General features: G+C 52.6%; 5 protein-coding genes across 5 annotated transcripts; 2 read left to right on the top strand and 3 right to left on the bottom strand.

Annotated features, from left to right (window-relative positions):
• Positions 1 to 537: 537 nt before the first annotated feature.
• On the bottom strand, positions 538 to 5,098 carry VE01_02898 (uncharacterized protein). Its single transcript, XM_018272402.2, has 2 exons — positions 868 to 5,098; positions 538 to 811 (listed from the first exon to the last, which is right to left on the bottom strand). The coding sequence occupies exon 1, from the start codon at positions 3,213 to 3,215 to the stop codon at positions 1,263 to 1,265; it is 1,953 nt and encodes a 650-aa protein (XP_018133320.1). The 5' UTR covers positions 3,216 to 5,098; the 3' UTR covers positions 538 to 811; positions 868 to 1,262.
• A 4,463-nt stretch (positions 5,099 to 9,561) lies between these two features.
• Positions 9,562 to 15,403, bottom strand: VE01_02897 (uncharacterized protein; the record flags this gene model as incomplete). Its single annotated transcript, XM_018272401.2, has 1 exon — positions 9,562 to 15,403. Exon 1 carries the CDS (start codon positions 15,145 to 15,147, stop codon positions 9,562 to 9,564), a length of 5,586 nt encoding a protein of 1,861 aa, XP_018133327.1. The 5' UTR covers positions 15,148 to 15,403.
• A 608-nt stretch (positions 15,404 to 16,011) lies between these two features.
• Positions 16,012 to 19,571, top strand: VE01_02896 (uncharacterized protein). The gene is made up of 3 exons (XM_018272400.2): positions 16,012 to 16,355; positions 16,401 to 18,914; positions 18,963 to 19,571. Exons 1-3 carry the CDS (start codon positions 16,225 to 16,227, stop codon positions 19,309 to 19,311), a joined length of 2,994 nt encoding a protein of 997 aa, XP_018133161.1. The 5' UTR covers positions 16,012 to 16,224; the 3' UTR covers positions 19,312 to 19,571.
• A 734-nt stretch (positions 19,572 to 20,305) lies between these two features.
• On the top strand, positions 20,306 to 21,408 carry VE01_02895 (uncharacterized protein; the record flags this gene model as incomplete). The annotated part of the gene is made up of 2 exons (XM_018272399.1): positions 20,306 to 20,894; positions 20,978 to 21,408. 2 exons carry the CDS (start codon positions 20,306 to 20,308, stop codon positions 21,406 to 21,408), a joined length of 1,020 nt encoding a protein of 339 aa, XP_018133326.1.
• Positions 21,409 to 21,595: 187 nt separating this feature from the next.
• On the bottom strand, positions 21,596 to 23,364 carry VE01_02894 (uncharacterized protein). The gene is made up of 2 exons (XM_018272398.2): positions 22,770 to 23,364; positions 21,596 to 22,709 (listed from the first exon to the last, which is right to left on the bottom strand). Exons 1-2 carry the CDS (start codon positions 22,814 to 22,816, stop codon positions 21,668 to 21,670), a joined length of 1,089 nt encoding a protein of 362 aa, XP_018133325.1. The 5' UTR covers positions 22,817 to 23,364; the 3' UTR covers positions 21,596 to 21,667.
• Positions 23,365 to 23,569: the final 205 nt, after the last annotated feature.

The raw sequence follows: 23,569 nt of genomic DNA, 5'->3' as shown, positions 1-23,569 counted from the left end.
TGAGAGAGAGACACGTTTTTACTATTCCCCCGCTTTATTTTCAATTCGTGAATTTGGCGCCCAAGAGGGGTGGGGTAGAGGGAGGTTGTTGTGAGGATGTAATCACACAAGGCAAATGCCTCAATCCCCCCCAATGATTCGCCGAGAAAGTGAAAACGGATCATCACGAAGACAACTACTACTTTATCACCATTATCACTAATATGCGTCACGAGAAGTAAAACCCGATATCTCATCACAAGAAAAAAAACTGCTTTTCTCGATTTGAAAGGCTATCTATCCTACCCCCTCCTCCTCCATCCAAATCCTAGCGATCAGATGTATCGATATGGCCAAAGACAGATATCCTCCCTCCGTCCCCCCCCCCAGAGACACGATGATCCCCATCCCATCCTATCTCATCCCAAAACCTATCTGTACAGAAAACCCGCCTTCCGAGCCCCGAAATATTCTTTCCGTACAAACAAGTCCCCCGAGGACGAAACAACAATAACCCTCCCACCAAGTTTCTCTAGGCTATTCCCATTTCCATATCCCATACCCATTCCCTGTCCCAATCCCATAACCCAGATTTTTGTCCCAAGCCCAAAGTAAAAACAGAAATATCCCGCCCAGACAATAAGAGAGATACAAGTGTGTTTCTTTAGACGCCAATGCAAGTAAAAAAAAGCAAAATGGGGATATCGCTTTTATATGCATAGCATTACATGTCCCACCTCTTCCCTCTCGGCCTTTCTCCCCTTTTGAAAAACCTCCTCAGACATGATATAAGAATTTGAAAAAAAAAACACATTAAAAAAATCGGGGTATCCTGCATCATCATCAATCAAAGTGGCCATACAAACATCCATCCATCCAATCCCATACCATCCCATGCCATCAATCATCATCAGCATCGGCATCATCCTCATCATCGAGTCGAGATGCCCATCCATCCATCCGCCGCGTAAAAAAACCGTCGTGACAAGAAAACTCGTACAAGAAAGTCGTCGTCGGAAAAGTAAAGTGAGAAAAACGTATCCAAGAAAGGCCTCCCATCCCATCCCAAGGCCAACATATGAAAACGGGATCCCGCCCAGAAGAAACGAAGAATAAGAAGAAGAAGAAGAAGTCGAAGAAGAGAAATATAGCAACGCAGGCTAGCTACTCGCAATGACCCAACCCCCCACCCCCCAAAAAAAACAGACGCAACGCTCGATTCGCTCAAAACACAAAAAAAGACCAATCACAAAATACCGAGGTTCAAACGAGGTTCAAACCCCTCAGAAAAACCCCCTCCTCCTCCCCGCCACCGACCCCGTCCTCTCCCTCCCCATCGGCGCCCCCAAAATCTCCCTCCGCCCCTTCCTCTCCCTCTCCCTCTCCCTCTCATCCGTCGCCGTCGGCGCATACTCCGACAAGGGAGGCTGCGACTGCCCCGACTGCGACGGTGCATATTCCGACCTCGACGCCTCGCTGCCATTACGTATGCTCTGGCGGCGGTTATTCACGATATTCAGCTCCACGCCGTCCGCGTTCGTGATCTCCGCCGCCCCGATCGTCACCTTCGCGTTGCCCTTGATGCGGATCGTGACGTCGTCGCCGCCCGTGCCGGCGTCGTTGCCGCTGACCGAGCGGGTCGTGCGCGTCGTGACGGAGCGTTTGAAGTCGCTCTCGTCGCGGCTGTTGCTGCTGTGCGTGCTGCGGCTGCTGCCGATGGTGTTTTGCTGCTTGCGGAGCAGGTCGGCGGTGAGCTTGATCGGCTCGCCGCCCGAGACGTCGGCTTGGTACCCCGCGGCGTCGCGGATCTTGTCCTCGTAGTTGCTTGATGAATTGGAGAGGGGGCCGTAGTAGCTCGCGCGGCGCCCCGTCGCGCCTTCGATGCGGATATTGGCGTCGTCGCGGTCGTAGGCGAAAGAGAGTGATTCATTTGACTCCGGGGCGCGGGGAAGGCTTTGGCGGCGTGCGCGCGAGGGTGGGGCAGCATCGCCGCGGTAGGTGATCTTGGGTTGAGCGGGACGCTCGCGCTCGTTGAATTCGTAGGCGTGCGACAGGCGGCGGTGAGGGCTGGGGCGGCGCGGGCTGGGACGCTCATAGTCTCCGGAGGGACGGCGGTCGTAGTCTCCAGAGGGACGTCGATCGTAGTCCCCAGAAGGGCGATGGTCGTAGTCGCGCGACCGGCGGGTCTCGCGGGGTTCGTCTCGCGATCGACGGGGCTGAAGCTCGTCATCCAGGTTGTCCTGGAGGAAGATAGACTGCTCGGAGGGCTGACGCACGCTCCTTCGCCGTTGCATCGGCTGTGGCGGGGGCATGTCTAGGGCGTCCTGCTGTTCCTTGGCTCGCCGCCTCACCTCTCTCACTCTCGCCGCTTCTTGCATAATCGCTGCTTGGTTCCGTTCTTCTTCCTCAGAGTCATAGTCGTCGTCGTCGTCGTCGTCCTCTTCGTCGTCATCGTCGTAGACCCCTTTTTGCACCAGCTGGAGATCAGACGGCCTATATCCCGAAACCGACGACGGCCTGACAATCGTCGACGCACCAGTCCGCGCGAATCGGTCCTCTAGTGTCTTGCGGCTCGGCGACCCGGGTTGGCTCGGCGAGTACGCCATCTGCATCGGGTTCTGGTATTGCGGTTGGATCATGATTGGCGCGGTGTAGAGGGGTGAGGGTGCGTAGAAATGTGCCGAGCCGGAGAGCGGCGGTCGGCTGATGTTGTTGCTACTTATGCTCATCGGTCGCGACTGTCGCGACTGTGAGGATGCCGCGGATGATGGGGCGGCCCGAGGCGTGGATTGTGCCTGGATGACGAAAGGATGACCGCCCCTCGTCTGGCCGAAGTATCTCGGGTCGTCCCGATCCTTCGGGCGGCTCGGTAGGTCGCTGTGATCGAAAGTGACGCTTCGCTGTGTGGGAGGCCGTGACGACTTGCGCGGGCTCTTCCCCGGGTTGATGTTTAACGATTTCCGCCGTCCCTCTCGGGGCTCGCGGTCGGGTATGACTCGAATTTCTTTCACAGTCGCCCTCTCATCTGCCCTCGTCAAGACAGGGAGCGACGAGTATCCATCATCGGATTGTGACTTCTTCTTCTCCTGGGCGACGCGCTTCTCGTTCCTCTGTTTCTTTTCCTTCTTCGATGCGCGGGCGGACACTCGGGTGTTGCGTATGGTGCGATTGTTGTCGCTGTCTTCGTCTCCCAAGACGTCCTCGACGTAAGCGGGGCGGGCCTTATCGGACCCCATCGTTCTGACAAGCGGGCGACGCCTTCGCGGGAACGGTGGTTATTGTAGTCGGCGTGCGCAATGGTATTGGGTTGTGATGTATGTATTGATAATGATATGTTCGCCTTTGTGATAACGCGAGAGGGTAGTCGACGTGGTAGTTGGTGAGATGTTGTAAGATATGTCGAAGGGGAAGAAGAGAAGAGAAGAAAGAAGGTAGAAGGCCGAGAGAAATGTTTTTAGGCAGGTAGGCTGGCAAGGTAGACAGGCAGGCAGGCAGACTGGCTTGTGGTTTGTGGCCGAGTAGACTGTGCAGAGTAGAGTAGGCGGAGTTGTTCGAGTGCAGTTCGAGAGTACTTTGTATGTGGTGGGTATAGTACTAAAAGTAGGTTGGGCTGCGGTCGCGGGACTTTTTGGGAAAGATTTTGGGACTTTTTGAGTGGATATAGGTGGTGTAAGGTGGGTGGATATTTAGGCACGGGGGACGAAGAATAAATGTGGGGTGGTGGAGTGGATTTGTGGTAGGGAAGGGACTGGGGGGGGTGTGGATGATGATGGATGGTGGATGGTGGATGATGGTGGATGATGGATGATGGTGGGTAGGGTGATTGACGGTGGTGGTAAGGGTGGTAGGGTAGTGGCCGGTGGTGGCAGGGTAATGGCGGCTGGTGGTAGGGGTGGTGTAGGGTGATAGTTGACAACCTGCTAGGGTTTGATGGTGGTCTTTTGGTGGCCTTTGGTCGGTTGGTGCAGGGAAAAGAAGCAGAGGGAAAACAACCTTCGACTTTTCTGCTGGGTGATTGTTGCAACCTGCTAGGGTTGATGGTGGTCTTTGGTCGGTTGCTGGGGGGAAAAAAGAAAGTGAGAAGAGAAAACAACCTTCGACACTTTTCTGCTGGGGTGGGTTGAAGAGGGAGGGACAAGGGAACTTTTTCCGCCGTCGGGTGTGATCGAATGATCGAAGCTTATTCCCTTATCGATAGCGAATTTCTTGGTGTGGATGTTGTACTGTAGATTCGGCGTATTTTTTGTTGTATTCCTTGTCACACTCTTTGTCACTTTTGACGCCTTTGACGCCTGTTTATCCCTCAACTAACTCGACTCAACTCACACCGGTCGCGGATTCGCATAGATAGTGAGGCGTTGGTGGTTGCGCGTCAAGGCTGGGCTGAGTATGTATCTAGGTTTTGGTCGTGATGGGGGTGTGTATTTCGTGTATATTTCGTGTGTGGGTGTGTTTGTATTGTAAGGTGTATATTTGTGTGTGTGTGCATTTGTGCGTACATTCGTGCGTTCGTAATGCGTGTGTGTGTGTCCGCGTAATTCATTCCTATGAGTGCGCGCTTCTGTCTGCGTGTATATTGTATACAGCAAAAAAATAATATATATATATATATGCGAGTCGAGTCGAGTGTGTGAGTGAGTGCGTGAAGAATCAGCGATGATCGAAGATAGAGGTAAGTAGGTAAGTACTGTAGAAAGTTCGTTCGTTCGAAAAAAGGCAGTGAGCGAGCTTTGTATCTTTCTTTGTATAATCTCTGTATCGCCCTACAGCCCACGTATCCCCCATCTAAACGCCCTAATCCCCAACAGCCGACAACGACTCACCAGGTGCCGACCCGCTGTGGGACAGTGAAACAGTGAGACAGTGAGACCGTGAGATTTCTATGGTGCACAGGCAGCGGGTGCGTGCGGATTGCTTGTTTCTGATTGACGAGAGGCTGCTGCGGCGCGTGAGTGTGGGCCGAGATGGGATGGCTACAGTGGTGCTGAGATGCGACTCATCCTGTGTTGTGTGCTGTGCTGTGTGCTGAAGTTTTTTTCTCTTATTATTTTGTGATGCGGCGCGTTGTGTCTCGTTACAAGGCTGTTGCTGTGCTGGCCGGTGTGGAGGGGGGTGGGCGAATGGAAGAGGGAGGGGGAGGGTGGCGGCGGGGTTGTGGGGGGGGTGGACGTGGTGGGAAATGTATAAATAATATTGGTGTATGTATTAATATAATAAAAGGATATTTAAAGATGGAAATGGGGAGAGGGAGAGGGAAGGGGAGGGGTCGAATGAGGGAATGGGAGTGATGGATTGGGAAGAATGGGGGGGATTGAGGTGAGTAAGGATGGGAAGTGGGAGTGGGAGTGTGAGTGGATGGTAGTGGAAGTGGGAGTGAGAGTGGGAGTGGGAGTGAATGCGATAAAATGGGAGAAGAGGGTGTCATGCCATCAATTTCACCATGACCGGTGTGTGTGTCTTGGCTCTGTCTGTCCTCTTTTGGAATATCATGTATATCGATATCGATACAGTACTCATACATACCGGATGGTATTGTGGCGTGTATTGTATACAGTACCCATACATACAGAATGGCATTGTGGCGCGTATGGTATCATGTATCATGACGCCGACGGCCAGGCAACCGCAGCCATGGTGCGTGCATGGAAGGAGGGGTAGGTGTGGGAGAGGGGGGGGAGGAGGGGAGTGGGATGGGACAGGAAGGGTAGAAGGGGGATAGGATAGAATAGGAAGGGGATGGAGGGGGAGGGAAGGGAATTGGTGACGGGGAAGGGGGGATGAGGGGGAGTGAAGGGGGGCGGCGGGGTGGTGGTAAGTTGGATATTCACGATATTCACGACATTGAAAATATCCCCGATGGTGGGGGAAGGGAAGGAGTCATCGTCGATTGTGCTGTGTACCAATATAGCAATAGCAGTAATAGTACCAACAATAACGAGCTATATGAGATGGACAGAACAGAGTATGCACAGTATGAAAGACAGCCAAGCCAAGCCGCCAGTACTAATATGAGAGACGAGAGATGAAAGTAGACCGAATATTAGCTAGTGGGAAGAATATTAGCTCAAGAATCCACCCACAGTGGCAGCGACGATGACGATATTGAGGCAGATTATCCATTATCACCGCCCTCGCGCACGGATCACCGCAAAGAACGAAACGAAGGAAGGAAGGAACGACCACCAAAGGAAAAAAAAGAAGAGTCATCAACGACGCCCAGGTAGTGTGCATATACAGACAGTAGTCGACCTTGGAGATAGGTACTCCACAACTACACCTCCGCTACTTCCCTGCAACCTTTCAACGTCCCGCATCTACTCCCATCCACTCCCATTCTCTCCCACCTACACCTCTACCCTCTCTTCCTCGCCATCTTCCACACACACTCCCACACGTCACACCCCCAACCCACCTGCCATCCCCTCTGAAACACACAGTCACTCGTACTGGGCGAGTACTATCCACGTACCGATCTCACACCCCATGCAGCCCTCTTATTCTCATCCAGTCGCTCTCATGTTGTTGCCTGGCGTCCTCAGTCAGCCACCATCCACCAGCCAACATCCCCATCCCCATCCCCATTATCGAGTAAACACCCACACGCATCCTCATCGTCGATACAACTTATACACACTCAATCAGCAAACACTAACCCGCCCACTCACACCCCCCTACCACCCACAACCCGCAGTAGCACCATTCATGCACAACTCACCGAGCACCAACCACCATCTCCAGCCCTCCCCCATCATCGGCACCGAGGGAGCGAGGGGAGAGCTGAGGGGAGCTGAGCTTACGGCTTGAGGGGGGGTGAGTAAGAGTCGTCGTTCGTTGATGGGGCGACGGATAAGGTGACGGATGCCTGTTTGCCGGCTGGTGCGCTGCAGGAGGGTAAGTTAACTTAAGTTCAGTTACCCTGCTTGCTCCTGCTGCTGCCTCGAAAGAGTGCTTATGCTGCGCCGCGACGGTGGCCAATGATGGGGATGGGTTATCAATCAATCGGTCAGTCAATCAATCAAGGCAATCGATCAATCAGTCATCGTCGCGAAGGGAGGAGAAAGCAAGAAAGAAAGGAGCTGCCTACGACCGATGCAATACCAAGGCAGGCAAGGCAGCACACGAAGACTCACACCTCCCCCCATCCGCAGACTCACCAAAAAACCCACCCGCAACCTCGTGCCATACCACCCGCCCGTAGATCCCTTGCCGATCCCCTATACCAAGCCTGTCCTTTCGTATTTTCCACCATCCCCAGTGATCGGGGTGAGACGAGACATGTTCATGTAGGTGAGATATGTCTCACCCGTCCCGTCTGTTGTCTCATCGGCTTCTACTTTCTCTCTTTTGTGGTTTGTAGGGCGAGTCGTGGGGGTGTGTGTGGGGGATGGGTAGGAGAGATCGAAGAAACTCTACAGATCAAATGTCTCGATCGAATGTCTGCCTGCCTCTGCCTTCACACACCTTCCTCATATCTTCCCTCCTCCCTCCTCCCTCCCTCCTCTTTCATACCCTCCCCCTTCTCACCCACCAAACCAAACTAGCGGCACGCCATACAGTAGTCAAGTATGGGAACTAACCACACCAACGCTAACAGCCAAGCTACCACACCCCACCACGCGCGGCTGCGGGGGAAACTGACGCCGGCGGATGACCCATGGTGTGCGTACTAATTTTCGATAGCTGGGGGGTTTTTTTTTAGCTTGGATCGGGGGTTAGGGGGATCGAGGATTCCCGGGGTTGCGGGGGGGGGGGTGTACGGTATACGATGGGTATTTTTGGTTTGAGGTTGTGGGTTTGGAGATGATGGATGAGATGGGGGAGGAGGGGGGATCATGTGGGAATCTGGGTTTTTTTCTTTGATGGGATGGGGATGGATGGAGGAGGGAGGGGGTGAGATGGGTGAGGGGGAGGGAGGGAGATGATGGGGATGAGGAGGGGAGGGGATATGATATACGATATATCCAGTTGCTTGGGGATCGCTCTCTTCACGTAGTCCCGACGACAGCAAGTCCACAAACAATTAAAGAAGTAATTAGGTAGTGTAACGAAACGAAGTGTCTCTACTCGCGAATGCCCTCATATCCGCGACGTATGCAGCGACTCTCGATTAAATATCCCAGGCCTTTATAAAGTGATAGATATCCGCGGCGATCTGATTTCCTTTCCTAGCATACATGAAAAGAAAAATTAACGATGTCTGATTCTACCTTGGCTCGTGAGTGCCTGCCCTGGGATTGCTAGTGTTATAGGTGGTTGATAGGCTATGTTATTGTGAGGGGGGAGATGGAGGTGGTTTGGGTTTCGTGACGGGGGGATCTTGGTGACAGCGGTATGTTAGTGACAGCAACATCTTGTTGACAGCAGCATCTTGTCAACAGCAGCATCTCACAACCGCCAGCAGCAGACCGGCGACAGCAGTTCAAACCCCACGACCAGAACTCCTCCTAGCCATCTATGTGCTCCGTGGGTGCAATCCGCTATGAACAAGCTTCGTGTGTCGTATTTTTCCACGTATAAACGGTTTCCAGTTAACTGCATTGATTGATAGGAATAAAAGGGCACTGAAAAATCCAAAGTGAAGGGGCGTCTGCTAACATACGCTACCCTAGACGGATATGGCGTACGCGCTGCGGGGGGGTTACTGGCGAGAACGTTTGGGGGAATGCTGCGGATGGGTATAAATGCTGATATTATCAGATTATATCCACCAGGCCGCTTCATATAAAAAAAAAGGAGGTGAAAGATGTGAGAAAAAAGATAGCTGCACCAGAAGCTTCTTTAGCTTCACCCCTGTTTCTCATATCACTCCTAGAAATGACACTACAGCATGAACACCACGCCAGTATTGAATCCCCCATATGTCAAGGCTCTTGCCAAGGAGAAGTAGAACCAGACAATCACCCACCTCGCAATACCCGATGGGATATAATATACTTCCACCAGTGCACTCAGACCGAGGTTGACTATGGCCAAGGCGTCGCCTACAAACTGGCTATATGCTGTCCCTGTTGATCCAACCGCCGCCGCCCATCAGAGCTTCGCAGCTGTCGTTGATGCTGGCCTCCCCGCCGCTGTTGTGGTTGCCATTCCTGTTGTAGGTGCTATTACTGTCGTCAGATCAATCCTGTCATCATATCAATAGTACTATCACAAAACGATCTTGCCATCTTCCCCCCCTCCCATCACCGAATATCCCGTTATGCCAAACGTGTCTTGCACATCACCATACAGCCTGCTTACCCGAACTTCCCTGGATCGCATATCACCACCAGCGGCCCAATGACTTCTAGAATATACAAGATTGCGAGTGGTAAGAGCTCACTCATCTGTACAATTGCCATTGTCGGCTTGATATAGGGCGGCGCACTTTGTAAGGTGGCGCACATACACATACATCCAAGCACGGCGCGATTATGTATCGAAAGTTATAATATTAAACCTACGTAAACCACTCGAAGCGCCATAACACGTATAATGCGAATACACAATCTACAAACCCGCTCCCACCACCAAACGCCCCTATCCCACCCCCCCTACCCCCCCCCTTCCTCCCATCCATTTCCCATTCCACCCCACCCACCCCTACGTCTCAATCCTCCCCATACTCGGAATCCCCACACTCCCCTTCCGTCTCGACTCCCCAAAATTATGCAACCGCTCCCCAATCAAATACACCTCATCCCTAATACTCATCCTCCACCCCCTGACCACCTCCGCCGCAGCCGCCAGCCCCTGAACCTGCGCGAACGCCGCTGTCATAGCCGGGAAGGCGTATCGATACACCCGTGTCCTCGCTTCTTCGGTCGACCCGAACAAACCCAGCGCGTTGACAGTCCACGCGCACGCCATTGGCGCTGCGAGTCCTAGCACCGCGATGAGGGTAAGGGGCGCGATGAATGCTCGCGTCGCGAGTCGCACATCTGGATCCAGCATCCCCCTACGCACGACGGCACGAAGTGCAGCCGCGGGTCGAGAATCAGCATACCATAGTATAGCGCGACGAGCGAGGTTGACGAAGAGCAGACCCAAGGTCCAGCTCTGGACGAAGCGGATGGTGTGGCGGGAGCCGGGCGCGAAGTAGGTGTGCAGCGGGATGAGGAGGTAGAATTCCACAAGGGCGGCGGCGAGTGTGGGAAGGAGGACGACGAAGGCGCCGTATGCGTAAGAGAGGCGAAGAGTGCGGATGAAGAGGGCGAGCAGTTTGCGGAGGATGGCGGCGGGAGCGCGGGTGTTGGCCACTGCAGCGGTGTGCAGGGCCACGGCGCCGGGGCGGAGGTTGATGAGACAGTAGACTAGGCCACCGAGGATGTTGATGCCCATTGAGAAGGCGTAGATGTCGTTTTTCTTGACTTCGGAGGGGAGGATGGCGTTGAATACCCACCGTCCGAAGACGAGGGGGATTAGGGTGAGCGAGCAGCCGGTGAGGGCGGCGAAGAGCCAGAGGAGGAAGATGAAGCCTGCGATGCGGGTACGGAACCACGGTGGTGCGTAGACCATCTTGAAGAGCTTCGACTTTGTTCCGTGTAGGCCCTCCTCGGGGTCGGGCTCGCCGTCAATCCGCTGGTTCTTCTCGTTAACCTCCAGGAAAGCGTTCCTGGATTTGGGGATGCGGACCATGTCCGAGTCTGGCGTTCTCACATAGCGCCCGTTCTTAACAAAGGGGATTTCGGGATGCGGCTTGCCGTCCTTGAAGAGGTCGTCGCCGCGTATGCGCTTCCACGAGTAATTCCATTGAGGGAAATAGCCCTCCTCATCATTCATCCTCTCGTCAAGGAGGAACCACGTAAGCCGTAAAAGTCGTGCGCATCGTCTGAACCACCATGAATACATAGCCTGGACGGCATCGGACGGCTTGAAGTACTTGACCGCCACAGGCATCAAAAAGTTATAAAACAAAAGGTCCACCGGAAACTCTAGTACCGGCTCATTTGAAGACCAGGTAATGGGTAAAACTCCGATGAATGCAAACGAAAGACCCCAGACGACTCCGCCAAGGCAAATCATAACTAGAGCGCCGTAAACTGTAGCGCTAAATGTAATTTTTCGAAGTTGCGTGCCCACGTTCCGTTCAAGCACATCCCGGACGGGATGAAATGTGGGGTCGTCAGGGTCGCGAATAAAGTACAGTACCCCAGATCGCAGGATCTTGCGACACATGGACACAAAGAGGGCGAAATGAAACATGTAGCAAGTTCCTACGAACCAGTGTACAAATATTGATGTAAGGGGCGATGTGATGGCAAACATCGTCCTCGACGCAACGGTGGCATTCTCAAACAGCGGCAACGTTGCCGCGTCCAATAGCATACCGCAGTAGAGTGGGAAAACAAGCATCTCGATGCTAATGATCAGGATGACCTTCATGACTCCACCAGCCTGGTTCAAGACGTCAATAATCGTAGACTCCCAGTCCTTGCCGGTTTGGGACGATGAAAACGGCGAGCCTTTTCTGATATAGGCAGCTCCGAGGAAAATGAACGCCGCGTATCCCGCTATAATTGCGTATGCTCGATCAGTGCCATCCCAATATGATAGTGCAAGGTCAATGGGCTCTGCTCGAGGGTGGGCATTGAGCCTGATAACCCAGGTTTCCGATTTGGCCAACATCGATGGAAGTGCAGAGAGGAACGCCATAATCGATTGACCGGCAGCCGCTGCAGCTTCTCTGAGATGTGAGGTATCAAAAGCGGGTAAAGCTTCAGACCCTGTGCTTGAAGTTACGGCCTGGGCGAGAGTGGAGCCTGTGATGAACCCTATAATTTTTGAGAACAAAGACTGAATTTGAATTAATGATTCGTGGGATGCGGCTGAGAATGCGGGGATCTCAGAGTCGGGGATTTGCGCCATCGCGCCGATGAATCCTCCGGTGACGCGTTCTCCCGCAGAATAGGCAAATTTTAAGCTATTCAGGGCCAGGTTCGCTGTATCGCTTGTCGACAAAAATAATTTGTTGGGCTTGATCGTGAAAGAAGCCATCAAGATGGAAACCATGCGGATGAGAGCATATGATATGTAGCCGATTAAAACCAGTGTGAGGTCTTGTACCACCGCAGCAGCCTTGAAGACAAGTTTGAGTGGCAACTTCACGGTGGAAATGGGATTAGCAGTCAACAGCAGCGTCAGTTTTCCAACATTGTATGGAAGCCAAACACCGAGAGCGACCGTTAACGATATGAGAACTGCTCCGAATAGTGCATTTTGGATCAGGCTCGTGAGAGGTCCATGCATCCCAATAAGCTCCATTATACCATCAAAGTCTTCGGCATCATCCAGTTCATTTGGATCATTCGGATCGAGCTCATCAGCTTGGTTGTCCATAACAGCTTGCATTAGATCACGCGGATCGTCGAGATTTAGTGCTCCAATATCAATCGCATGGTCTAAAGCCTCGCGGCGATTGCGAGGAACAAAAGGCTCCTCCGCGTCGATATCATCAACGACATGTTCATCGTCGCCTTCAACTTCATATGCCGCGCCATCCACATCTCCCCAGAGCCAGTCTGTTAGGTGGCCCATAATGCCTTCTGGTGGATTTCGTTGTTGCCCGTTACTAGGGCCCGGAGGGGGTGGCGGGGTCTCCAAAGGTGGCGCATCATCTCCCTGGGGCGTGGCTACACCGGATACATCCAGGGGGGCTGTGGGCTCATCAGGTTGTTCTCCGTCACCAGTACTTCTTTCAGAATCATCTACCCCACCGGCCAACCCATCTTGCATTGTAGAATGGCGATCCTGTTCGGAAGCATGGTCCTTCAGTGACTCGTTGTCTGTTTCAAGCCCATCGGTATCGACGCTTCTGTCGGTGGAAGATCCTTGAAGTGGGGCTGCAGAGTCCGCATTCGTACGTTCTTCTTCATTATCTGGTAGACCATCGAAATCCCAGTAGTCGCGGGCAAGCGCCGAAGGAAGCCTTTGTGAGCCATCAGAAGCCGAACGAGACCTAAGACGGGTGCCAGTGCCATCGGCAGCATCGGCCTTGGAAAATTCTGGTGACGATGGCGTAATTTTTGGCGGCATAAACTCAGGATGCTCGGCCAAATATTTATCTTTTGCCTTTCTGGAAGGGAAAGCTTTCCGCATCTGAGTAAGGTGCAGTTCGTAGAAAGCAAACACCTCTTCGGTCCTAGTTTTGAACGTTACGTCGTCCTCGATGATGTGGAGTAGGTCTTCAATGTCCATTTCCAGAAATATATCCGCCACCTTTTCTGCTCTCTCTACATGCATCCTCCTAGCCTTTCGAAGGACCAACTCTCTAAGAAGCTGGTCTTTTCCTTTCTCATTAGTCAAGATCGGGTCATTGCCCTCGTCCATCAGAAATCCGTTGTACACGATGAGGGCATCATCCATCTTTACATAAAGAGCATCATCATCATCCACAAGGTCAAGTAGCTCGGAAGTTTCTAGATCAAGAAGCATTCCTGTTACCTTGCCCGCCAGTTCCGGAATGAAGATCCTAAGTTTCTGATAAAGGGTGTCTCCAATGTGCAGTTCTTGTTGTGTTGGGTCCATAGTTAACAGACGTGATTTCTCTGGTCGCGACTTGGGGCCGTCCATGTTGCGGGAACTTTCGCCAAGCTCTTCGCCATTCTCTGGCTCCGGGCTTTTGCTCGGAATTCCCCCAATCCGACGGCTCCCAACAACGCCAGATTCCGCATCTCCTTGCCGCAACGCTTCCAACGCGTTTTTCCAGTACTTTAAGCGCTCGCCCAGTCCCTCCTCCTCCATCAGTCTAAGGATTTGGTCGGCATCGCCATCGGCACGACGCCACAGAGCAATGAACTCCGTGGCATCAATCTGGTCAATCGAGGTAGGGAGTTCAGCTAAAAGTGCTTCATTGGCTTCGTCTCCTTCATCATCTGAAGCCCGGGCTTCTTGCTGTTCGAGGTTGCGTGCTGCTGCCAAGGAGTCCTCGCGATTGTCATTGTTCTCATCAAAACCACCCAGTCTTCTTCGGGCCCGAGCAGGAACTGGTTCGCCCCTGTCTTCAGCTCTTCGATCTATGACATCCTGTATCGCCTCAAAGTCGTGGATAATTCGATCTATCGCAGCAACGTCTCCACGGTCGGCCTGGCGCAAATTTTCTATAGGGTCCTGTGGAAGTTGTTCCCGAGCGTCGGGATTGGCGAATTCAGCATTGAATCCTGCTCCCATATTGATACCAGGCTGCTGCTGTACAACCCATTCTCTAATTAGGAATATGAGGATGAAGCATACAACAACAACTACCGTTATTATTTGTCCCTCCAAGCACGTCACTATAAGCCTGTTGATCCAATTGCTACGAGTAAGGTTGTTGAGGAAGTAGACGTCGCTCAGGAGAGAAGGATGTTTGATAACGATCGCTTGGTTGAAAACAGGGTATGGCTCCAGTAGCATGGCATCTGTTGTTCCGTTCGAAATATTACTTGGTAGACCATACTCGCGAAGCCCCATGGTGCTATAAATGGAGTTGAAAATCCCCATAATGGACGGTTCGGGCAAACTCATGTTGTACCTGTGGGACACCACGAGCTCGTAGAGTTTCGTCAAGGCCTCCCACATTATTGGTGTCGTCGTCGGATATCCCAGGAGAGGACTGGCCGGTGATGTTCCGTTCGCAGCCAAGCTTGCTAGCTTCTCATTCACCGCAAGTGCTTCCGATGAGTTTCGCAGTTGTTCGGGGATATTGCGGCTGAATTGATAGTGCTTGAAAGACCATCCTCCATCTGCAAACCAGAACAAAAGACCCCATATATGTCTCATCATCCAAGGGAGTCCAACGAGCCAGACGACCGTGACGAGGCACATTCTCATCCATGTTGCGATATTCTTCAGGATATGAACGGCGAGATGTTTTATGAAGACAGGTAAAGGTAACGTCCGCGGCATATTCGGGGCGTATAGCTTTGTGAATCGAAATGGTGTCTTGCACAGCTCGCAATGCTTCTTTTGCGAATGTCCCAACCATTCCATAAGACAATCTTGGTGGACGAACTTTATGCTGCCGCTGCATTTGCAAGGATAGAATAGAGGCTCTTGTGCTGTCGCTTCCCCTCTGCATATCCTGCATGTGTCTTGATCTCCGGTACCATCATCCCCATCTATATTCGTGGCATATTCGGGGTCGTTCATGAGGTCTGGGTTGCGGACCTCATCTTCTTTGACCGGTCCAACCTCCATATTCGCATCCATATTCAAGGCACGGGAGGGTGCTGTCAAAATGTCGAGGTTTCTAGGCAGAGCCCTTCACTGAATACTATCGTGGCATTTGAAGGTGCGAGTGGCGCGACAGGGATGCGTCGGTCAAGGCTCTGGCTTTGTTTCTGACGACTCTTTGTCTTTGTAAAAGGCGATCTTGCGGAGAGGACTAAGGGGCACGCGGTTGGCGAAAAGCCCAAGTTGAGTCAGTGGCGTTCCCTCGCGGATTGTTGTGAGCTAAAAGTTATTGGGATGGAGGGACACAATTACGGAGCATATGGCCTGAGATGGAGATGGGATTAAGTAAATCCGGTGTTTGGTCACGTGATGTGGATCTATGACGAATCGTTCCAACAAGGAAGTTGATCGTTTGAGCAAAATAGATGAATTATTTTTAACTCTAACCCATTAGCAAAAACTACTATGAGCCAAAAGACACGTATTTTATTTGCCAGATAATGTGCGTTGTAATCAATCAGATCCGTAGAGAGGATACTTAGTCTCATCTGGGTTTCAGATCCAGATGTAATACGGGTTGTATACTTGTCAAAGCTACAGTTTCACTTGTCTTGCTATAAATCTCTCATCTTCAGGCTGAGGTAAATTTATAATCGCAGTAATTATTAATATAATTGTCTTGTCAATGTCGGACTTTATAAATATTTATATGTTATAAACGCCGATGGTCTTGTGCCATATGAATAGGTGGCTGGCTGTCCAAGGCGGAAGGTTGTCGGCCCGAGGCCGCCGTCTTATGACGTCTGACGTCCTGACTTGCTTCAGCTCCCCTTTTAGTACTAGCGTCAGTTCCCAAGCTTCCGTCTGATTTCGAAGAACAGGAACTTACTCGAAACGCTACGAACGCTAAAGTTTCCAGGATTGCTCGTGGACTCTACTAAGTCTCAGCGCATCCTTTGACACGCTTCTAGACCATCTTCTTCAATGCCATTTGTTGTTGCTGCCAGCCAGCGCTCATAAACACACATATTCAACTACTTTCTATCTTCAACTATCAACTTCAGACCCTGGCCTGGTAAACTTTAACGGACAGAGGGAAGACTGCTGGCCGAGATGGCAGGGGAAACCAAGGGAAAGGCCCTGGAGAACTTCAAAGGGGTTAATGGACACTCTGCGACTCCACGGGCGCGAAGGGCGAAGCCACGGAGAAGTTTCTTCATGTGGCTCTTCAGTACTGGCACATGGTAAATATTGCGCTTCCTCGGCCTCAGCTTGACTAACAAGACAAGGCTTCTCACCTGGTATTCCATCATCACAGTGATATTCCAATGCCCGGAATCAGTCGATCTCATTACCGACGCGTCTCCTCGCATTTGCAAACCATACTTCCAAGTCAAGTCGACTCTCGCCCCGTACGCCACGCCCTACTATAACACGTATGCGGCGCCATACATCGACTCGGCAAGGCCATACTATAATGTTCTGGACAAGAATGTGATTACGCCAGCTGCCTTCTATGGAAAGAAATACGGTGCACCCCGCGTAGCTCAAGCGCAGGCGATTGGAAAGGAGCAATGGGAGAGACAAGTCCAACCGCAAGTCGCCAAGCTTAACAAGCTCGCCCAAGAGCAATATGATAAGACCTTAGCACCGTATGTTCAGAAGGCGGCTGATGTTGCTGTCCCATATGCGAAGTTCGCAAAGGAGAACGCATTGCAGACGTACTACGCCTCTATCTTACCTGCTTATGCAGCCGTTGAGCCATACGGCCAACAGGCATACGAAATCGGCAAAACTTTCACCGTTAATACAGGTATTCCTTACGCGCAGTGGGCATGGACATCCGGAGTGGCTTTCCTCGATCGCACCATCTGGCCAAAGGCGAGGATTTTGTACGGCGAGAACGTTGAGCCACAACTTATCCGGATTGGCGAGCGTCTCGGCAGATATCGCGATGGAAAGAAGCTGCAATCTATCGTTGATGAGGTAGATACAACTACTTCGACTGCTTCAATCACCGCCTCCACCGAATCATCTATTACTGAGTCGGTCGTCGTTTCCAGCACGTCATCCGAGACTTCTACTTCTACTACGACTACAACGCAGGAGGAAGCCTCTCCCACTCCTCTTACGGAGGAGGAGCAGCGAGCCAATGCCCAAAAGGTTGTCGAGGAAGACCTAAGGACGTGGCAAGAGAAATTTGCAAAGGCAGCAGATCAAGGATCGGATGAGCTGGAGGCAAGAATTACAGAAATTACCGACCGAGCCATAAATACCCAAGCCCAGGGAGTGGGAGAGGCTCATTTGATGCAACTCGAAGAAACCGTCAAGTCGCAAATACAGTCCTTCAAGATGGCCATCATGGCGATTGTCAGATTGCATGGTGAAGAAGAACACCTCAACGGTGCCACTCGCAAGGCTGGGCTGGCAATTCGCGACAAGGCCCAAGCAGTCCGAGAGTGGCGTCATTCGTTCGACCAGGAGACCACCAACCTGATATCCAAGGCGTCTGAGGATACTTTCCAAATCATCGATCACATTCGCGACCTCGGACTCCAAGAGATAGGTATGCGCTGGGCTTGGACTGATGGAGTCACACACAAAGACTGGGCTAAGTATCACGCTCTGAAGAACAAGTTTGACGAGTGGCGACAAGATGTGGAGGAGGTAGTCACTGGTCACCCAGGCTTGGAGGCTGCCCGGGCTGCATCGGAAGACATCGAAAGCAGGGCTATGGCCATTGCTGAAGATTCTGCCACAGAACTTTCACGACTAAAGGAAACTGGCAGATGGAAGCTGGCTATGGGCGACGCGTCAGATGATTTTAGCACCCATGTTTTACCCCCAGCGGCAGCGGCAGCCGCACAAAAAGTCGTCGAGAGGGTCCATGAGGCAAGCGAAGCCATTGTTGGCTCTGCCGAAACCTCATCGGATTCCCCCCTTGAGGCCGCTAGCTCCACCATTGTGGACGCAGGATCTTCGATAGCTGCGAGCGCATCGTCTGTGGCTGATAACGTCAAGTCATATGCCTCAGAAGTCAGTGAAAGTGTCGCCAGCGCCGCATCTTCGGTTTCCGATAGCGTTGTCGGTGCCGCATCCTCAGTTTCTGATAGTGTTGGTGGCTCGTCAAAGGGATCTGCTGAAAGCTTTGTGTCGGCGGCCCAGGCTTCCGTTGAAAGTGTCGTGTCAGTTGCCCAGGCATCTGCCAGTAGCCTGGCAGACAAGGCATCGAGCGCAGTCATCGGAACCTCGCAAGGAACCGTGGAGAGCCTGAGCTCGGTTGTCAGCGAGAGCGCAAGCAGTATTCTGGACCAGGCGTCGAGCGCAATCATTGGGACTTCGCAAGGATCGGTAGAGAAGGCGACCTCCATTGTCAGCGAGAGCGCCAGCAGCCTTCTGGAGAAGGCATCTTCGTCCGCGGAAGAGGTTCTCGAGACCGTATCTTCCTCCGCCGAGGAAGTTCTTGAGACCTTGTCATCCGTTATCTCATCAGCGACCAGTGTTGTCAAGAACGCGGCCCCGAACGCGTCGAGTGTATCCGATGAGCAGGATACCTACTCTGAGAAAATCCAAAGCATGGCTGGTGAGGCCGGCGAGCGTCTCGCGGATGTTACAAAGGCCATGAGCGAGGCATTGTTGCAGCAGTCCACCCAGGGAAACTTCGAAAGCGCAACTAGCGTGGCTGCTGAGCAGTACTCGAGCGTTCTAGCCGCAGCGTCTGCCGCCATGCACGGAAAGGAGAAAGGCTCTGCCGAAAACATGGCTAGCGTTGTATCCGAGAAATACGCCCAAGCCTCTTCTGCGTAAGTGAATCCCAGGTTCCACTATAGATTATTACTAACGATAAGCAGTGCCAGTTCTGCCGTTAAGGGCACCCCGGCGCCAGTAGAATCTGTCATCGCCCAGGCTAGCGCCGCATACGACGCTCTAACGAGCCAGGCTGAGCAGCGCCTCAGCCGCGCATCCGCTGTTGTCTCGGGAATGATTCAGGGGACGCCAAAGCCCATCCACGAGAAGATGTTCTCCTCCGTCCAAGCCGCCTATTCCGACTCTGTCGCCTCGGCAAGCCAGCGTCTTGAATCTGTCATCTCTGCCGCCTCCGAAGCTGCGGCGTCGGCTACTGAGAGCGTTGAGGATTTCGCGAGCAGCGTCAGCAGTGCAGTTTCGTCCACCGAGACGAACATGAAGGATGAGCTGTAAAAAGAGTGTATGGAGGTGGGGGAGGGTTACTTGTTTTAAAAATGGGCACATGAAGGAATAATGATGGTCGATGATTTTTGGTTTATTTTGGAAGCGGTCCTTGGACTTTGTACACGATATCCTGGTTGTACTGTATGTACTCATAAAGCTGATGGCACCCTTGTGGTTAGCATGTGTAGCTGGTGGGAGCTTGAGTGTTATTAGTATATTTTACATATGTTTTGTTTATAGTTATAAAATTGAGTCTCAATTGATCAGGCAGTTCTTGTGAGAGCTACCAACCAGATCTGTTCTGGGCGCCATGCCACTTGAACTTTCCAAGGCGTCTGTTTGACAAAGAAACTGCTCCTTATTTTGACAGACACTGGCCACAGACTGGACCGTACTTTGGGAACTTGATTGTGGACTGAGGACGTTGGCATATTTTCAGCAACAGAGACTCTGCCTACTAACCGCATTTAAAGATGTTTATCCCTTGCACTTATAGTAGATCCAACTCTAATACAACGTCAGCATAGAATTGATTCTCGGAACGGACAATCAAACGTTTAATAGACCAACATGAAGGTTTTCCTGTTTTTCTTTGTTGCTCCGGTCTATGACCATGGCGTTGCTATATATGGCCATACAGAACCGGAACTTATCATAGATCTCATCGTAGACTAGATCCAGTCACATTCCTTGAATACTTCAAGGCCTACGTAAATCGGCGGCATTAACCCCATGGCATTCATAAAGTGGTGATTGCTAGAGAGATTCAATATAACCCGTAGGCGAACTGATTCTACTGATTCTCATGTCCAACAGCTTCTGGTTCTACCCTGATTCCACACGCAGGAGGAGCGGCGTCTATAAAATAAGCCACTTTACCTTCCTCCCCTCTCCTTCTTCCACCATCGACACACACTCTTATTCTCTTTCACCATCTTCCACCACACAACCCAACACGAACTTCTTCTTGAACTTCTCCAAAACAACCCCCCAAACCGCCAATATGGCTTCCTCCACCATCCTCCCCTACTCCTCCACCCACTACAACACCCTCCCCGAATTCTTCACCGCCAAAGAAACTTTCAAAGCCAAAAACGCCTCCAAGACCATCGACATCACCCTCGCCTCCCTCTTCCTCCGCCACAAAGTCCACCACAACCTCGGCGTCCAAATGCTCCACACCCACTTCACCATCGGCGACGACGAGCGCCTCGTCGGCATCGGCGCCGTCGCCGTTCCCATCGAACTCGACATCATCGTTGGCTCTGCTATCAAGCCTCTCGTCTACCGCTTTGTCCCCACTGGTGTCGCGGTGTGCGAATGGACTCAGGGAAATGATGCTAACGAGGTTGATCTGTCCTCGCCCCAGTATGCAGCTTTCATGGCGGAGCTGCGCATTGTTCTCGATGAGGCGGGTCTCATCGATGTTCTTGGCATCTTCGTTCGCCAGCCTGGAGACGGCAAGATGAAGGGCGTGGAATTCACTGCTGGACGCGCTAATATCACGCTCCACAAGGATGAGCCCACCGAGGGCGGCAACAGCGTCGAGGCTTCTTGGGTATTCATGGAGAAGACTGTTCAGCCAGGAGATGGTAAGTCAGCCCCTAACCCCTTACCTCTCCCCTCCCCCCCCCTTCCCTCCTCCCAGCGAACTAAGAAACTAACACCCCCACAGCAACCACCCGCACCATGTCCGCCTGCAACTCATGGTGTCAACCATTCGTCGGCAACCACTCCTCCCGCCACAAAGAAAAAGGCGGCCGCTACTCTCTCGATCGCGAGACCCAAGGAGCGAGTCTCAAAGACCCAAACCCACCCGTCGAGCTCGCCGCCCCAATCGACACCAGTGACGCCATCACTGCCACCGAGGTCATGGCAGCCCGTAAGTCCTGGTCCCAGGAGTTCGTCGGTAATCACTCCTCCCGCCACCAGGAAAAGGGAGGCCGCTCTGCTCTCGAGGCCGAGATGCAGGGCGATCTGGACGAGGATGAGGATGAGGATGAGGAACTTGTGGAGCCGGTCACGCAGGTGATGGCTGTGTGCACTGCGTGGTGTCGGGAGTTTGTGGGGAATCACTCTTCGAGACATAAGGAGAAGGGTGGCTAAATCGCCGCAGGGGGGCCGGGCGCTGCTGGGTGGTAGGACGCATGAGCCGGCGAGTGAGCTGCAGATAGCGATGAGTTTGCGATGACTTTATGGGGGGTGAGATGATAGTTAGTAATGCGATGGTTTTTAAAAATTGCTGTTTGCAAGTGATATTCCGGGTGCTTGCTGACTGACGGCTCTGCCGCGGCTTTTTGAAAGTGTATAAATTGCAAAACCTGAGAATATATACCACTAACTAACCCTATTTCTCAGGGACGCTTTACAGCTTAACAGCCTTCCCAGTCTTAGCACTCTCCCTCGCCGCCTCAATAATCCTCAAAACATCCCTCGACTCCACCGCCTTAACCGGCACAAGCCCCTCATCCCCCTTCTCCACCGCCTCCGCAAACCCCCTATAAAGCGCGCCATAAGTCTCCGGCTCGATATTCTCGAACACCTCCTTCACCGGCTTCCCCCCCACCATCCTCACCAACGTCCCCGACGCCTCCTTATCCTCCACCGCGAACCCCTTATCCCCCGGCTTCAAGCCCGCCTTCAGCTGGTCCTCCTGACAATCGAGGTGGTGCTTCTTATACGACCCCTCTGTGCCGCGGACCCAGTAGCGCAGCTGCGCGGTGTCGATGGACATTATCCCCGCCTTAGCAGTCACGAGGAGGCCGTCCTTGTATCTCAACAGCACTGTGAATGCGTCTGGCTCCGCGCCCTCGCCCTCGCCGCGCTGGTTCGAAAAGATCCCCGTGACGTCGACGGGAAGTCCGAATGCTACGTACGCTTGGTCCAGTAAATGGGTACCGAGATCATAGATCACACCCCCACCATTATCCATCTCCAGCTGTCCCTTCCACGTCTCCGGCTTAACAGCCTTATAACGATCAAAGTGCGTCTCGAACTCCACGATGCGTCCCAGGGTGCCATCCTTCTGCAGTTTCCTGAAGGTCAGGAAATCGCTATCCCAGCGGCGGTTTTGGTACACGCAGATCAGCTTCCCAGCCGTTCGCGCAGTCTCGATGAGCGCAGTGGCCTCGGCGGAGGTGGGCACGAAGGGCTTCTCGACGAAAACGTGCTTTCCGGCCTTGAGGGCAGCGGTGCAGAGGGAGAAGTGCGAGTCGGGGGGGGTGGTGACGATGATGATGTCGATGGTTGGGTCGGAGAGGAGGGTGTCGGTTGTGGTGTGGTGCTTTACGGTTGGGTGGTCGGCGGGGGCGGAGTTGTCGGCGGTGGGCTTGCGTTGCACGATGGCGGCGAGGCGGAAGGAGGGGGTGGTTTGGATGAGGGGGATGTGGAAGACCTTTGCGGACATGCTGGAGGGGTGTTGTTAGTATGGGGAGTTATTGTGAGATGAGGGGGAGTGGAAGGCGTACCCATAGCCAATGACGCCGACGTTTTGGATCTTGCCTTGGGATGCCATTGTGATGTGTTCTGTGGTTTATGTGTGGTGTTGTTCTTTCGATTCCTCAACAAGAAGCTATACAATGCGATACGTATGTAGACGATTGATTCTTCCCAACTCAACTCAGGTGAAGCAACTTAGTTATATAACCAAATACCCCTCGCCTCTCAGCTCTCTAATAAGAATAAATATAGTGGATATCGCACAGCTCAAGCTTACAAATGCAATCAACCTCCGAAGTGGGTGATGTTGTGTTCCATCCAAGCAAGCAGCCAGAACAGAAAACCCGCCCCTCATCGGTGAAGTGGGGTCGGAGCACCGTCGATGACGAGGGGTAGTTCGTTGGAAAAGGTAAGGGAAGTGACGTCGCATCGGCACTTCAACGGCGCGACTCCGCGGTCTTGGTAAACCCTCATCACTTTTTCTCTACGCCTCTCCCAACCACACACCTTCACCACAGGCAGGACTCGAGTATACCTACCATTTACGGACGATTGCATTGGCCCACATGCGGCAGAGAGCGACGAAAGCGTATCCTTATTCTACCCTTCTCCCATGAAGCTAAGTGAAACTAATCGCGGTGATCAAATCTGATTACCCAAGACCACCCCCGTTTGTCCTCCTCCCCCCATACCGAGGCATGGTCAGTACGTCCGTATGGATGACTCCTTGCCGCCGCTCGGTCTAGAGTCTCGCCGTATTCAGAGCAAAAAAGTTAAAATGTGGACGGAAAGTGGGGGGGATCCCGCTTTTGCAGGTCGGAGGACTGCA

Source organism: Pseudogymnoascus verrucosus, assembly GCF_001662655.1.
Source record: "Pseudogymnoascus verrucosus strain UAMH 10579 unplaced genomic scaffold scaffold_7, whole genome shotgun sequence".
Classification (NCBI taxonomy): domain Eukaryota; kingdom Fungi; phylum Ascomycota; class Leotiomycetes; order Thelebolales; family Thelebolaceae; genus Pseudogymnoascus; species Pseudogymnoascus verrucosus.
Note: the sequence above shows the minus strand (reverse complement) of the source record. Positions and strands in the feature narration are given on the sequence as shown.